General features: G+C 34.7%; 1 protein-coding gene across 4 annotated transcripts in view; it reads left to right on the plus strand.

The window, feature by feature from the left end:
* The first annotated feature begins 209 nt into the window (after positions 1-209).
* LOC106977026 (UDP-glucuronosyltransferase 2A1) overlaps positions 210-17,766 on the plus strand; it is a 52,562-nt gene continuing 35,005 nt past the window's right edge. For 2 of the 4 annotated variants that reach the window (XM_053217276.1, XM_015074497.3), the window contains exons 1-2: positions 210-925; positions 12,799-13,430. In XM_053217276.1, the coding sequence (XP_053073251.1) occupies positions 210-925; positions 12,799-13,430 (1,348 nt within the window). Of the gene's footprint in view, positions 928-12,798; positions 13,431-17,766 lie in introns of all 4 variants that reach the window. The other 2 variants (XM_015074500.3, XM_015074501.3) reach the window with 1 other exon arrangement.

Here is a 17,766-nt window from a genome sequence, read left to right on the forward strand (position 1 = left end):
AACAGGTTGAGAGGTAAGACACATGTTACCCCAAGCCTATAATTATCATAAAATATGGTGCTACCATGAGGAAAACCATTTGGTAGAGAGAAGGCTCTTAAGGGTATCATTTTGAATCAAAACTGAAATAATTTTTCTTTCTTTTTTGCTTGAAAAACAGAGAAATTCATTTGTCATATCTCATCAAATCTTCTACATCAAGCCACATCATGTTAAACAAGAACATTCTGCTGTTGTGTCTCCAGATTAGTCTCCTAGGAATCACTCTTGGTGGGAATGTTCTGATTTGGCCAATGGAAGGTAGTCATTGGCTGAACATTAAGATAATTATAGATGAGTTGATTGAAAAAGAGCATAATGTGACTGTTTTAGTTGCCTCTGGTGCACTTTTCATCACGCCAACCTCGACCCCATCTCTGACATTTGAAATATATAAGGTGGCCTTTGGCAAAGAAAGAATAGAAGGACTGATCAAGAACTTTGTTTTGACATGGATGGAAAAGAGGCCATCTCCTTCAACCATTTGGAGATTCTATCAAGATATAGCCAAAGTCATCAAGGACTTCCACATGATATCTAGAGAAATCTGTGATGGTGTTCTTAAAAACCAAAAGCTGATGGAAAAGCTGAAGAAAAGCAAATTTGAGGTCCTGATATCAGATCCAGTATTTCCTTGTGGTGATATAGTAGCTTTAAAGCTGGGAATTCCATTTATGTACTCCCTCAGGTTTTCTCCAGCCTCAACAGTGGAAAAGCATTGTGGGAAGGTACCATACCCTCCTTCCTATGTTCCTGCCACTTTATCAGAACTCACGGACCAGATGTCTTTCACTGACAGAATAAGAAATTTCATCTCCTACAGTCTACAGGACTACATGTTTAACACTCTTTGGAAATCATGGGATTCCTACTATAGTAAAGCTTTGGGTATGTAATATTTTTTTATTATTATCTGAATTAGAACAGAGCTTTGTATCACCTCTTTACTTCCCTGTGGCTATTATTTTTCAATCCTACCTATTGATTACTATTGGTATCACTTGAGAGCAGGAAGGAAGATAAGTAACAATACGCTTTGTAACTATCATGGGTTTTCTAATTTATGGACTCAAAGATACCAACTAAATTCTTTTATGGGTAACATATAGCAACAAATATTTTAGTTTAAAAATAGGACTGAATTCTCAGTTAGATATTGCACTGAAAACACATATTGCCTAGAAACTTCAGTGGTGTGTAGGGAAAACTGGAAGAGATTGTTTCCTACAAGTCCATTATTAACATAGAATGTGTGTGTGTGTGTGTGTGTGTGTGTGTGTGTTTAAAAACATACATGCATACAGATAATCTCTGATCATTGTTCATATATCTCTCACTGTTTACTAGGTACGCCCTTAGGTAGGGAGGTTACAACATAGATTAAGATGGAGTTCCTGGCTTCAAGAATTTAAGTCAAGCAGAGACGTCATACAAGAAAGAGAATGTTTATAATATGAACGATTAGGTAATGGAAATATGTATAAAGAACAGAGAGGGCATAAAGGAGACGAACAGTATGTGACAGAAGAGAGTGACATTCTGAGAAACTAGAGTTGAGGTGATATACAAAGAAAAATTTAAACAGTGAATATGAATTTCCCTGCAAAATAAGTGTGGGGAAGGAAACTGTGCCCAATGTTGTGAGTCTTAAAATAGCACGTGTGCTGGGTATTACTGATGATTCATTATTTATGAAGGTCAAAGTGTAAGATGCATGTGAAAGAACCATGGAGATATCAGGATTGCAAAAATGAATTAATCCAATAAATATTTTCAGAGCCTCTTGTATGTTATGCTAATCATTTGGTTTTTTATCTATTGAACAACTGGGAACTGTTAAAAGGGATGTATAGATTGCATCTTATATAAAATATCTAGATAGATGTGGACCCAGAGTGAGATGGTCTTAGGCTACAGGCTTCTGCGTGACTCCAGGAAAGATGTGGTAAGAGCATGTATGAATGAAGTAGCTTATGGGTGGAGAAGAATAATGTAGATGAAACTGTGTAGTAAGGCAATTAGGAAAGAAGGCTCTTGATAAACAATTTTTGGTTACGAGTGTGCGACCATGAAGAAGTAATTAATTCTCTTTACACCTGCATCTATTTATCCCATCTCTAACAGGGCTACTGCAAGGACTAAATTAGTCAACAATACAAGGATTTTACAAAAGTGTCTATGAGCTAGAACCATTCAATTTGTGTTAGCTGTGTTAGCTGTGAAATTAGTAAAAGCTAATGGCTAATTGGTAAGACATGTTAAGAGGCGTGAGGAAGAGATTAAGATGGTTTCTTTTTTTAATGGAGGTTTAATTGACATATAACATATTGGTTTCAGGTGTACAATCTAATGATTCTCTCTCTCTAAATATATATTTATATTTATATTTATATTTATATTTATATTTATATTTATATTTATATTTATATTTATATTTATATTATTTATATTTATATTTATTTAGAGAGAGATATTATATAGAGAGATAATATATATTATATACTATATAGATAATATATTATATATAATAATAAATTATTATATTATACATAATATAATATATTATATTAATTTATATTAATATAAAATATTATATTATATATTATATATTATCTTAATATTACATTATTATATATTGTATATTATATATATATTTAGAGAGAGAGATATATTGTGTGTGTATATATATATATATATATATACACAAAATGATCAGCACATTAAGTCTAGTTAACACTTGTCACCATACATAAATAATTTTTTCCTGTGGTAAGAAATTTTAAGATCTACTCTTCTAGCAACTTTCAAATATACAATACAGTATTAACTATAGTTACCATGCTATATATTATTACATCTCTAGGACTTAATTTACTTTGTAACTGGAAGTTTGTTCCTTTTGACCCTCTTCACCCATTTCACCACCCTCCAACTCTCCACCTCTGGCAACCACCAATTTGTCCTCTGTAACAACGAGATGCGGTGTTTTTTTTTTTTCATATTCCATGTATAAATGAAATCATACAATATTTGTCTTTCTCTGACTTATTTCACTTAGCATATGCCCTCAAAGTCCATTCACATTGTCATAAATAACAGGATTCCCTTCTTTTTATGGCTGAATAATATTCAATTCTAGATACATATGCCACAGCTTTTTTATTCATTCACCCATTGATGGACACCTAGGTGGTTTCCATGTCTTGGCTAGTGTAAATAATGCCGAAATGAACATGGGGGGTGCAGATATCTCTTCGAAAGAGTGATTTTGTTTCCTTTAGGTATAACCCAGAAGTAGAATTATTGGATGACATAGTAGTTCTATTTTTAATTTTTTGAGGAATATCTATACTGTTTTCCATAGTGACTGTACCAATTTACATTCCCATCAACAGTACCCAAGGGTTCCCTTTTTCCCCATATCCTTGCCAACAGTTGTTATGCCTTATCTTTTTGATAATTACCATTCTGATAGGTGTCAGGTAATATCTCATTGTAGTTTTGATTTCCATTTCCCTCATAATTGGTGATGTTGACCACTTTTTTTGTACCTGTTGGCCATTAGTATATTTTCTTTGGAAAAATATCTATTCATATCCTCTGGCTGTTTTTTTTTTTTAATCAGGTGGTTTTGTTTTGTTTGCTCTTGAGTTATATGAGTTTTTATATATTTCAGATAGTGACCTCTTATCAGATGTATGATTTGCAAATATTTTTCCCATTAGGTAAGTTGTTTCTTCATTTTCTGGTGGTTTCCTTTGCTGTGTAGAAACTTTTTAGTTTGATGTAGTTACATTTGTTTTTGTTTTTGTTTTCTTTTGTTACTTTTGCTTTTGGAGTCAAATCATCACCAAGACTGAGGTCAATCTGCTTACCACTTAAGTTTTATTCTAGGAGTTTTATGCTTTCAGGTCTTATCATCAAGTCTTCAACAATTTTCAGTTAGTTTTTGTGTATGGTGTAAGAAAATGATCCAGTTTCATTCTTCTGCCGGTCCAGTTTTCCCAACATCACTTATTGAATAGGCTATCTTTTCCCCCATTACATTTTCTTGGCTTCTTTGTCATAAATTAATTGACCATAAATGTGTGGGTTCATTGATGAGGATTGTTAAAAGGATTGTTAATTGGCTCATCATCTCCTCTGGGTATGTTAAATAGTTTTCCCCAAATTCAAAAGTAGATGTTTTATCTCCTGGGATGTAAATGAAGACTTGAGTTGTACTGTTATTCAGAGAGAATAAGCATAGCTACTATGTTGATTATAAACTATCCTATGAAGATAGAAGTGAATGATCAATATTGTAGGGCTAAAACAGGATCTTAAAAATGAAGAAAGAGGATAAAGAAATGGCAATTTTATGAGGCTATTAAGTTGTCAAGATCTGCAAAAACCCTTTAATCTTCTCATGCATATAGTAAACAGGGACATCTGAACATGCGCAGTATCTCAGTTAATGAAATAGAGGAATGTACATAGAGAGCTCCTTGGTCATGATATACGTTTACATTTTTATCTTATTACTTATTTTTTTTTCAACTATTTGTTCTCAGTCTTGAAATAATTGTAATGCTTCTTATTCATATTGGTGAGATTATTCCCCAGATAAACCTTCCTTATACTGGGAGTCATAGAATCACATGTTCCTTTGTATTTTGCTTGTAAATTAATACTGGTAATAAGACCACACAATTTTCCCAGTCATAAGACATGAGACTAATCTTTCTTAACAATGTGTTCATGGAAGTGTGATAAAGATTTCTAAAAATGTTCTTATCCTTCGATTTTGATAATATTATGTTTCCAATCAAATTACACTCTTTTGACTTAAAATGACTATTTAAGTTTGTCTTTACAAGCAATAGTCTTCTTATTGATGCTGAGGGACATGAACACTCATATTGAAAAGACCAGGTAAGAAGTAAAAAGTACTGACATGACAGAGTAGTTTATTTTTGTGCAAGCCTTTGTACAGGGAGAATGATAAATAGTGCTGACATAAAAATCACTTCCTTCCAATGTGTAATTTCTTCTACTTTAGTTTGAATGCTCTGATCAAAGTCATTGCAATGAACTCTCAAGTCTCAAACTGGCACACCTGAGCAAAAATTAGGACTTTCTCTAAGATTACTTTTCTGTAGTGGAATGCAATAATAAGCTCAGAGTGAGTTCTTAATCTCTGCTAATTATTAGGAATCAGATATTATAATGTCTAAATTACTTCTTTTATCCCAGGTTGTGGGTATTTGGTTCAAACTCATGGTTCAAAATCTTAATAGCAATAGCAGTTAACATTTGTTGATTTCTTCCTGTGCACTAGACACTGTGATAAGTCCTTCACATGTTATATCTCCTTACCTTTGCAATAAATTTATGAAGAAAAAACTACTATCACAGGTGAGAATATTGAGGCTTGGAAATATCGATAGTCAACATAAAATTATATAGTGACTGGTAGGAGAAAACAGTTTTCATATGAAAGTCTGACACCAAAACTTCTAGAACAATTTTTCTTTCCTTTCAAAGTTTCAGTTGCAAATCCATCAATTATTCAGAATATTTTTTAGGTTAAACTTTCTTGAGTACTTTTCCTCTTCCTTTAGGTGGACTTAGCTTTTGAAATCTGCTATCCCAGATTTTACTTAATTAAATTTGCTAAGTGGAGTTTAATTGACTCATGTTATCACTAGGAAACTTGCTGTTTCTTTAGGCATATGTCTCCATGTGACTGTTGCCTGGAGCAAATTGTCTGAGGATAGGTTTCTGATCCTAAAAGAACTTTAAAAGCAACCTTTAACTGAAAGTATGAAAAGGCTTCTGCAGATTTCAAATGTATTTATATAAAACTGAACCAAGAAAATTTTATTTTTGTGTACATATTAATAACAATAAAACTCCACCAAAATTGGGGGAAGAATTAAGAAAATAATAATATGGCATTTTAATGCCAGTAAAAAATATTTATAAACATTACCTATTGCTATCACAGTTTTATCCTTTAGCCAGTATAGAAACAAATAGCTTTTTTTATGTGAATAATCTTTATATATTAGATTTATATGAATACATATGTTTTACTATCCATTAATATTTGGTGAATAATCTCTGAGAACTAATGCCATCTATAATAACAATAGACTTTCCTGTAAATATATTAAATAGGAAAAACAACAAATCTTCAAAAAAATTTATGATTGTAATATTCAGATCTTTGCATGAACTAAACACTAAGCACAGGTAATTAATGTAAAATAAAGTGCTAGAAATGAAACAAATGTGAATGTGTATATCTCCAAAATGCTTGATTTCCAGTAGATATTTTAAAGGAGAAAAAAAAACGTATTGGAGTTTTTTCCCTAAAGAGTAATACATGTTGGTTCAGAACATTTTTTTTCTTTTTCTCTCTCTTCCCAACCTTTTTCTTGCTTCCTTCTCTCCTCTCTTCCTTCCTTTCTCCTTCAGTTTTTTTATGTAAATTAATTTTGATTGGTTAGAACCAATCAAATGACCTCTGGTAGTATCCCCTTTTCCATAATGACCCCCGAGTGGGCTGACAGCCATGAGATGACATCCAAGATAGAATTTGGTATGGGACATGAGCAGTTTCAAGAGTATGGTCACTCTTTTACCCCCACTCAATGAAAGGGAATGAAGATGATCATTTTTATGGGTATAATCTTGAATTCTATATGTGTGGACTTCTTAAAGTAAACCCTTTGTGAACTTTGGTACTGAATACATTGTTATTCATATCATTTGTGATGGGCCTCAGACTGAGCATGACTGACAGGGGAAAACCTGCACCAAAGCTCAGGTGCCCCAGGGGAGCATTACCTGAGGAGTGGAAGAGAGGAGGTGGGTCTAGGTGATGAGATCTAGTTAAATTGGTGATTCTTTTTTTATTTTTTTTATGTAAATATTTTTTAATGTTTATTTATTTGAAAGACAGATTACAAGCGGGGGAGGGGCAGAGAGAGAGGGAGACACTGAATCTGAAGCAGGCTCCAGGCTCTGAGCTGTCAGCACAGAGCCCGACACGGGGCTCAAACCCAGGGACCGTGAGATCATGACCTGAGCTAAAGTCGGTTGCTTAGCTGACTGAGCAACCCAGGCGCCACTGAATTGGTAATTCTTAAAGTAAGATTTTCTCCTTACATTATCATAAATAGCTAACACTTATTGAGCATGGATGCCATTCTGAATAATTCACATGCTTTTTTTTTTTTCATTTAGTCCTCATAACGATAGGACATAGTCACCATCATTCTCCACCACTTTGTAATGAGGAGGCTGAATAACTTGCCTGAGGTTACAATCAAGAAAGTCGTGAAGCATTTGATGCAAGACACTGAGCTAAAAGGAAAGTTCTAGAAAGATACTCAGTTTATATACAACAAAACAAAGGGGGGGGAAGTAATCTAATTGAACACTTTCAAAAGGATTAACTAAATACCAAACAAGGTACTCAAAAAAAAAAAAAAAAAAAAAAGGAAACTCCAATGTGAAGCTAAAACTCTAACATCACTAGGGAGTTGATTACTCAGTTTTTTAAAATAGTATTGATGGGAAAATGTTGGGGTTAAGAGCAAATGCTCAGAAATGAATTTTTGGAGCATCTTTGGTGGTTTTATTAAGGCACAGGGACAGGACCCGTGGGCAGAAAGAGCTGCACTGGGGTTGTGAGGAGTGGCTGATTATATACTTTCAAGCTGGGAGGGGGTTAGGGATAGCAAAAGTCTCTAAGGAATTTAAGAAGCAAGGTTTCCAGGACCTTGATGGGACTAGCTGTTGTTAGGCAAAGGTCATTTATTACCATCTAGTAAAACCTTAGTCATGAGACCCTTTAGATGTATATCAGGGACCATATGCTTGGAAGTTGATTACTAACATAGATCTTGAGGGCCTCAAGATAAAGGAATCTTCCAAAGTAATTTTTATATGTAAAAGGAGACTTACAGTGTCCTGGAGGTCAGGATAATGTTAAGTTGTTTGCCTTTTGCTCTTGCAAAGTATTAACATCAGGGCAGTTGAGTTTCTGGAGGAAGGTCACTCTGTTAGTCCTAAGTACTTCAGCTGTAAGTTGTAAGGAAATTTAATTTGTTCTAAATTTCTTCTGCCTTTGTTCTCCATATCAGTATGGAGGGTGGTCTCCAGGCTTTTATGGCCTTTGGGACCATCTCCAAATCCATGAGAAATGAATTAGTACAATTAAATTCTACCCATTCATTATAATACTCAGTGAGCACACACAGGAAGAGGAAACTTTCAAGCCAGGGCATGTAATTGGGGGGAAAAAATTGTAAGAAAGAACTTGAATACAAAAGTGTTATTTTAAGGATTCTCAATTCAAACTGATAGTATTATACATATTTTAAAGAATTTGAATCTTAATTTAATTTTATACGGATGATATTCTCCAACAAGTGTTATATACACTGTTAAACAACACAAATTCAACTGAGTAAATTTGAATATCTAATTGGATTTATTAAATGGTTCAGGGATTGGACAGCATCCCATCTAGTAAGAAGAGGGGAGCTCTGTAGAGCTATAGAAAAGGAAAGGTTGAAACAGGACTGGTTGGGGAGAATTATTACCAAAGAATGCAGTGTTTTAGGCAAAGTTGCCTTCCTAAGGGGAACAGAAAGTTCAGCAGATTACTTCCTGAGGTTTACCTGGATATTCCAGCTTGGCTGCTTAAAGGTTTCAAACTGGGGATTGAAACTGCAATTAGATTAGATATTAAATCTTTGTTTACTGATGTGGAACCTTAACATGGCTTCATTTTGGGCCTGCACTTCTCTCTTTAAAAACACAAATTTTATCAAATAAGATTGAGAGAAATTTCTGTTTATTTTATCACCATTTGGAATACTTCCTTTCAAAATAAGCAGAATGAAAATGAGAACTTGATTCAAAGCACAAGGATTATATGCTAATTGGTGCAAACTTTCTCTGGCTGACTTAGTTTTCACTCATACCTACTCATATGTTCATGTTTCAGAAACATATTTAAAAATATCATTTTCTGGACTCTTTAATTATGTTTAAGATGTCATATTATCAAATATTCACCACTACAAAATATGTTTTTTCTAATTTTTGCTGTTATAAAATATATCTCACATTTTAAAAAGTAGAATAAAGGGTCTCCTGGGTGACTCAGTCTGTTAAGCATCTGACTTCGGCTTAGGTCATGATCTCACGGTTCATGAGTTCGAGCCCTGCATTGGTCTCTGTGCTGACAGCTCAGACCCTGGGGCCTGCTTTTGATTCTGTGTCTCCCTCTCTTTCTGGATCCCCCACTCGGGCTCTGTATCTCTTTAAAACATAAATAAACATCAAATTAATTAATTAATTAATTAAAAGTAGAATAAAAAAAGAAAGAATACTGGGCTGGGAAGTGGAATACTCATGTGTTCATCTATTCTGCCACTTACTAGCAATGTGACTTTGAGATTATTTAAACCTTTCTTGATCTGTTCTCTTACATATAAAATGATGGAGTTGGACAAACTGGACCCATGCTCTCTGCAGAATGACAATCCACTATGCTCTTACCCAAACTTTATTCAGATTACCTATTAGCAAACAAACGTGATAATTTTAAATCACTGAACTTCATTTTTGTCATGAAACCAGGCATATTTGGCAAGAGTTGTTATTTTTCCCATTGATGGAAATTTAAATCTAAGGTTATACCTACATCTGTCCCCAAACATAATTTATTTTTTATCTTTTTAAATTTTTGAATTTGCAACTATGATATATTTCAGGCATACAGGAAACCAGAGGATAAGTATAACAGACATCTCTATCAACACCTGTGAAATTAAACACTGTAACATCAAAGTATAATTTTATATCAAAAAGCATATATATTAGCTATTAATAAATTCTATTATGTGCTATTGTTCTTCAATAATTAGATAATTATGTTATTGTCCTGGAAAGGCCACTGTTTAACACTGACAAATTGACTCCTTGGACTCTCCTTGTTTTTTATTCAGGGTGATTTAGGGCTGCCTACATGTATTTGATTCAGGCATATATTTTGACAAGCTTTAAGTGCTAATATAACTATTGTTAATGAATAATCCTTAATTACTTATTATATTCTATTTATCTGGATGTCCATAATTAGACAAATCTAAGTATTTTATAGATAAACTTTTGATTATGCCTTGTACATTGCTGTGTTTTGTCTCCTATTTATTGGCAGGTTGTGATAGCACAGATTTATGAGGACACTTCAAATTCTTTCTACTAGGTCAATTTTAATGGTCTCCAGGATTAGTCATACTCTCCTTTGCTGTTGTGTTTCAAAATCTAATAAATTTTAAAAGTACAGGGGTGTCAGGGTGGCTCAGTTGGTTAAACGTCCAACTGATTTAGGCTCGGGTCATGATCTCATGGTTCATAGGTTCAAGCCTCAAGTCAGGCTTTGCACTCACAGGTAGAAGCCTTCTTGGGATTCTCTCTCCCCCACTCTCTTTCTGCCCCTCCCCTGCTCATACTCTCTCTCTCTATCTCTCTCTCTCATAAATAAATAAATAAATAAATAAATAAATAAATAAATAAACAAACAAACATCAAAAAAAATTTAAAGACATAATATTGAAATTGAGGCTGACTCTTAAAAGGATACAAGCACAATAATTCTAAAAGCATCACTTCCCTCTCCTCTCTTTCCCTTTCTCTGTCTTTCTGGTCTTTTTGTTACTCAAGGCCTGTAATTAGTCAATTCAGAGGCAACAGAGCATGAAAAAAAAGCAAACCACTTTATTTCCACTCTCAATTCCTGCTTTCTATCCTTTTAATCACTTTATTGTTCTTATTTTCTCTTTTTAATAGAAACCTCTAATGATTTTAATTTTTCAAATAGAACCATGATATAGCTGCCCTCCTTCAGTTTGGCATTTAGTAAGAATCTCAACTGATAGATATCATTTTATCTATGTCTAGCTGGTCATTCTGTAGTTAACCCATTGGTTTCCTGATCAATCTTTAGGCAAATTTATTAAACTGTGAATATTACCAAATATTGCTTTGAACCAAGCAGTTTACAAGACAACTTTGCAGGTATTATTGCTAATCCACAAAGTAATATAACAAATGAATATCATTATCTCTCATTTATGCATGAGAAAACCAAGGCTGAAAGGGACTAGGTAGTTTTCCAGGGTCACAGTGCTTGTAAAAGAAGTTTTTAAATATGGGGCTATTGAATGCTAGTGTCCACATATTTTAAGCTACTACACAGCTCCAAGTGAAGAAGCATGTTGTTCCTTCTGGTGCCAGGCCCTATCCTCCTGATTTGGTGTGAAGATGTCATATGGAAGAAAGTGAAAAATTCCCTGCACCAAGGAGATGATTGTAAATATGCTTTATCAGAGAAGAAAACTCTCCTCTATCAAATGTGTAGTAATTTACTCTATAACCCAATTAATCTAAAACATCTTGAAATGTCCAAGAAACCTCTTCTAAATGAAGGTTGTTTTTAATTTTTTTCCTAAATATGAGCCATGGGAAGTGATCATAAGGCTGGTCATTGTGCATTCCCAAAGCTTCTAACACTTTCAAAGATGAGGCATAATACTGTAGATCTCCAGCAATTTCTCAAATGATGGTATGATAATAGCCCAAATTGCCCTATTTTGTCATATGCTTTTGGGTATGCAACTCAGTATTAATTTCACTATGAATGAAATGGAGCAAATCATTTGTGCCTCACAGGATTCCATGAAGGACTGAATTAGACAATGTATGTAAAAATGCCTTGTGATATGGGTGGCCTGCGTGGCTCAGTCAGTGAAGCATTGGACTTCGGCTCAGGTCATGATCTCAGGGTTTGGTTCATGAATTTAAGCGTCACATCAGACTCTCTGCTGTTAGCATGGGGTCTGCTTCGGATCCTTTCTCCCTCTCTTTCTGCCCCTCCCCTACTCATGCTTTTTCTCTCTCTAAAGAAGAAATAAATAAATAAATAAATAAATAAATAAATAAATAAATAAATAAATAAATATTAGCTGCTCCTGAGTGGCTCAGTCAGTAAAGGGTCTGGCTCTTGATTTTGGCTCAGTTTATAATCTCACGGTTTGTGAGTTCAAGCTCCAAATCAGGCTCTGAATTGACAGTGTGGAGCCTGCTTGGGATTCTCTCTCTCCCTCTGCCTCTGCCCCTCCCCCTGCTTGCTCTCTTGCTCTTTCTCAAAAATAAATAAGTAAAAAGTAAAGACTAAAAATATGCCTTGTAATAAAGGACATCTAATTTGAAGATACCATAAGTTCTGAGTAAATGGCTTTAGCAATAAGAACTAATATTTTTTAACCTAATTTGGGAAAAGGTTTATTAAATTGAAGACACATTTTATAGTTATTATCACAGAGTACACAGATACCAGGCTTATAACTTGACTTCTTTTCCTTTAAAATAGGATTTGAAATATCATTTAAAATATCATTTCTGTTGTCAGAATAATCATATTAATGCATATAAAGGTTTGAATTATATCTTTTTCCTTTTAATCTATAGATCAATTGACCTATGTATGAATGAGTGTAGCCATCACATTAAATATTATTTTATTTGAAAAAATGCCTAAATATACTTTGAAAATGTCTTTTTATATTAAAAGATCTACAGTAGGATGGTTTTTGTAATGGATATCACCATGTCTAAGAAGTTTGTCCAGCTGCTGGTTTTTATTTTGACTTTGACTAAAATTGTTCTTAATGGAAATGTGCTAATTTGGCCAACGGATGGTAGCCATTGGTTAAATATTGAGCTCATTCTAGAAGAGCTGATCCAAAGAAATCACAATGTGACTGTACTGGCTTCATCAGCAACTCTATTCATCAATTCCAATCCTGATTCTCCTGTGAATTTTGAAGTGATACCTATCTCCTATAAGAGCAGCAATATAGACTCCTTAATTGAACACATGATAATGCTGTGGATAGACCACAGACCAACTCCACTCACTCTCTGGACTTTCTACAAAGAACTAGGAAAATTTCTAGATGCTGCTTTTCAAATGAATATACAAATCTGTGATGGAGTATTAAACAACACCAAGTTACTGGCAAGACTTCAGGAAGGTGGTTTTGATGTGTTGTTAGCAGACCCAGTAACTGTCTGTGGGGACCTGGTTGCTCTGAAATTAGGAATTCCATTTGTGTACACACTGAGGTTCTCTCCAGCCTCAACAGTGGAGAGACACTGTGGGAAAATCCCCGCACCTGCCTCCTATGTTCCTGCAGCTTTGTCAGAGCTCACTGACCACATGACCTTTGGTGAGAGGGTAAAAAATACTATATCCTATCTTCTGCAAGACTACATATTTGAATCCTATTGGGGAGAATGGAATTCATACTACAGCAAAGTTCTAGGTAAGTCGCTAAAATACTGTCTTATTAATGACTCCAGATACCTTATTTATCTTGACAGTAATACAGCAAAGGTTTCTATTCCACTGCACATGCCAGGCTGAAGTACAGATAGTTATTATAAATATAATTCTCTCTACAAGATCATTATTTTTGGATAAGTTTGTAAAAAATGTAATGGTGTTATTAATATGTATGTAGTGTTTCAATGCAAATAATCTCATGCCTATTTAGGTAGTGGCTTTCCAGTGAGTAAATCAATCTTCCTATATAAATGAAAGTGTCTTTACTAGGATGAACTGCAACCCCGCTAAAAAATACCTGCCCAATATTTTGAAGTATACATGATTTACTTTCTCTTCTTCACTGCTCATTCTTTTGTAGGTCTGCAGAAAACTTTAAAAGGCCTAGGATTGGGGGGCACCTGGGTGTCTCAGTCAGTTGAGCATCCAACTTCATCTCAGGTCATGATCTCATGGTTCGTGAGTTCGAGCCCCGCATCAGGCTCTGTGTTGACAGCTCGGAGCCTGGAGCCTGGATCGGATTCTGTGCCTCCCTCTTTCTCTGCCTCTACCCGGGCCACATTCTGTCTGTCTGTCAAAAATAATAAATAAACATTAAAGAAAAGGTTCAACCCTGATAAAAGGCCTAGCATTGGGGATTGGAAACCTGACTTTATACCCTGCCCTTCTCTATCTCTCCATCCTTAGGCTCCTTTGGGTGCTTAGACTAGCATGGCTCCAACTTAATTTCCCTGTATCTTTTGGCAATCCTCAAGTTTCATGGCCTCACAGATCCCTTAGGAGGATCAAATAAAATAATGTAAACAAGGCCAGCTCTGGTTGGTTGTTTATATTTCTGATCTCTTTCTGATCCTTATGAACCCTCCTTCATTTTTCTATTTTCTTCTCTCCTGAATGTTTTTTTTTCTCTAGATTTATCAGCAGCACCAGGAGTATTAATTAACAGCAGAAATTAACTGTTGATGATATCAATGCTACTTTTTCACGAAGATAATATGCAAAATATTGTCCTTTTACATACCTTTCAGGCTCCCTCTCTCTCTCACTCTTTATTTTCCTTTCTTTCTCCTTCCTCTCTTCTTTCCCTCCCTCCCCTCCTTCCTTCCTTCTATCATGCTTTCATTGTGTAAAAAACAGCATTTCTTGAACACCAACCCAGTACCTGCCACTTTTCTAGGTACAGTTGGCAAAACAGATCAAAATCTCTACCCCCATGGAGCTTACATCCCAATAAGAAGATACAGACAATAAATGAATACTATATAAGATGTTAGACTGTGATATATGCTGTATAGTAAAATAAGAATAAATGGTTTTGGGAGGAGGGTTACACTTTTAAATACAGTGGTCAGGGAAGGTCTCAAAAGGTGACATTTGAATGAAGACTTGAGGGCAGTGAGGGTGAGAGCCATTGGGATCCCTGGGGGAAAAGCATTCTATTCAAATTGTTTCTTAGTTTTTTTAAGTTTATTTATTTATTTTGAGAAAGAGAGCATGTGTGCCAGTGGGGAAGAGACAGAGAGAAAGACAGAGAGAGAGAGAGAGTAGGGGGTGGGGGCCGGCAGAGAGAAAGAGACAGAATCACAAGCAGGCTCCATGCTGTCAGCACAGATACCTATATGGGGCCTGAACTCAGGAACCATGAAAGCATGACCTGAGCCATGATCAAGAGTCAGGCGCTTAACCCACTGAGCCACCCATGTACCCCTGAGGAAAAGTATTTTAGACATCGATAAGAACAAGTAGATGGAAAGATCTGTGGTAAGTCATAGAACCAGGAATATCCTTACTGTAACTTGACCTTGATCTTACCTTTCACAAACCGATTTTGTATATATTTTTTCTTTATTGGATTTTGGAATATTCTTCATCCAATTTTCCAGCACTTAAACTTTTAAATTGCTTCATAGAATTGGTCTAGAGAGAAAATATCAAACACATCACACATATAAATAAAACATATGCAAGATAATTAGATTTGCATAGACTTTTGAAGATACATACAGTAATTAGAATTTTGAAAGTAAAATGTTGTGTTCTTATATTCATTATAATGTCACCTAATTATATTTTCCTTTTCCTGGATTCCAAATTTCTTATGCCTCAAAGACATATTTTGATTTAGATTTAGATGTTATTCATATGATTATTTCCCAAGACACTTTAAACGTGTTCTATAATAATTACCCCTGACCATATATGTATCACATACCAACTATTGCAGGTATTGGTGAGATAGCAGTCTATATTCCTTAAAAAGGGGGATTACAAAAAGTAACATGGTGATGGTTCCTGGAAAGTCATGAGGCTCTGGGTTCAAGTTCCATTTGCTATGTAACGTCAGGCAAATGACTTAAACTCTGAGTCACAATATTTCCGCCTCTTTAAAAGAGGGTAATTATTTCACTGTACTCTTTAGGATGACCATTAGACACCATATATATGGATATGCTGTGTCAATTATAAAGAATTATACTTATGTTAAATATTGTTTATAGCAAACTGCACAAGAACTCTGCAATGACGAAACCCTAATTATACTACCATGGGGCTTTGTGCTTGTAGAGTAGTGTGTGTGTGTGTGTGTGTGTGTGTGTGTGTGTGTATGAAGAATAAATGGCCTCTGGAGTATACTAAATCTCCCTTTTCAAAGGGAACCATAGCAAGTTATATAATGCATGGAAAAGCTTTGTAAAACACAATGTTCTTGACTTCTTGTTTTCACAGGATAATAGTTTCAGAAATCCTAGATTCTGAGAAATTAAATATTTTATTTATCTATATCCTTTATACTTCTCATGTTACTAAACATACTTGAACAGCAAGTAACTCTCTTGGGTATTTTATTTCAAATCAGGAGGAGTGGTATAATCCAATTTGTCTTTTGTTTGCAATTACATTCTTATTCAGGACACCTGGTAAGTGTAAACTGATACTGAAATAGGGCAGGTGCCTTGCACTTCATATTATCCTCAAGCATAGGAGAACACAGGAGATTTAATAACCTCAAATTTCTGTGGAGTTCACTTCTAAATGACTATTCTTTAGGTCTCTGGGAAAAGCAAATTAGAAAAATAGCATATTTAACCATGGTAAAGAATATACCCAACTATCTATATTGAAGGAAACAAGTCAGTGACAAGGAAATATCTAACTACACTGGTTAAAAATCTTGTTTTATTTATCAGTGTGATGTTAAATTTTATAGATGAAGCAAATAAAAATCATGATCAATTCAATTTTAAATATGCTTCTAATACCTAATGGAGCAGGCATATCCGGGAAATGACAATCATTGCTATTCATATACAGGAGTGAATCTATAATAAATCTTGGTCAAGCCAAGTGTTCTGTAGAGTACCTTCAAATTGTACTGAGCTTGATCTCCCCCCAGCCTCTGAGAAATCTGCTGTATGGCATGTAGATAGCTCTAATGTGGGTAGAATTGGGGACTGGCCTTTGCTACAGCTCTAGGAAGGATGAGGGCTGAATGCTATAGTAAAACTAAACAGGTACAGCAACTGCATGTCCCCATTTTGTCTGTACCTTTTGGTTTCCCAGTTGGTTTCCATCTTTCTAAGCACAGTACATATCAAGAGAGCAGAAACCCAGTATTAATCTAGGCACCATTTGGCCAATGTAGCCTATTTTACATGTCAGTACCATACTGTACTGTCAGTACTGACACTTAGATGGTTTCCATATCTTGTCTATTATGAGAACATTGCAGTAAACATGGGAGTGTAGATAACTTTTTAAGACAGTAATTTCATTTCCTTTATATATAAACCCAGAAGTGAAATTGTTGGATATGATACCTCCAGGTTTTTGAGAAACCTCCATACTGTTTTCCACAATGGCTGCACCAATTTACATTCTAACCAACAGTGCACAAGGGTTTCCTTTCCTCCACATCCTCACCAACACCCATCACTTGTCTTTTTGATAATAACCATTTTAACAAGTGTGAGATGATACCTCATGGTGGTTTTGGTTTGCATTTATTGATAATTAGTGATGTTGAACACCTTTTCATGTATCTGTTGGTGATTTTTATGTTTTCTTTGAAAAAATATCTCTTCAGTTCCTCTTCCCACTTTTAAGTGGATTATTTGAGGTTTTCTGCGATTGAGTTGTATGAGTCCCTTACATATTTTGAATATTAACCCTTTATCAGATATGTAGTTTGCAAATATTTTCTCCTGTTCCATAGGTTGCTTCCTCATTTCATTTCTTTTGCTGTGAAGAAGCTTTTGAGTTTGATGCAGTACTACTTATTTTTTCGTTTGTTTGTGCTTTGGTTGTCTTATCCATAA

The sequence above is a fragment of the Acinonyx jubatus genome, chromosome B1, assembly GCF_027475565.1.
Source record: "Acinonyx jubatus isolate Ajub_Pintada_27869175 chromosome B1, VMU_Ajub_asm_v1.0, whole genome shotgun sequence".
NCBI lineage: Eukaryota > Metazoa > Chordata > Mammalia > Carnivora > Felidae > Acinonyx > Acinonyx jubatus.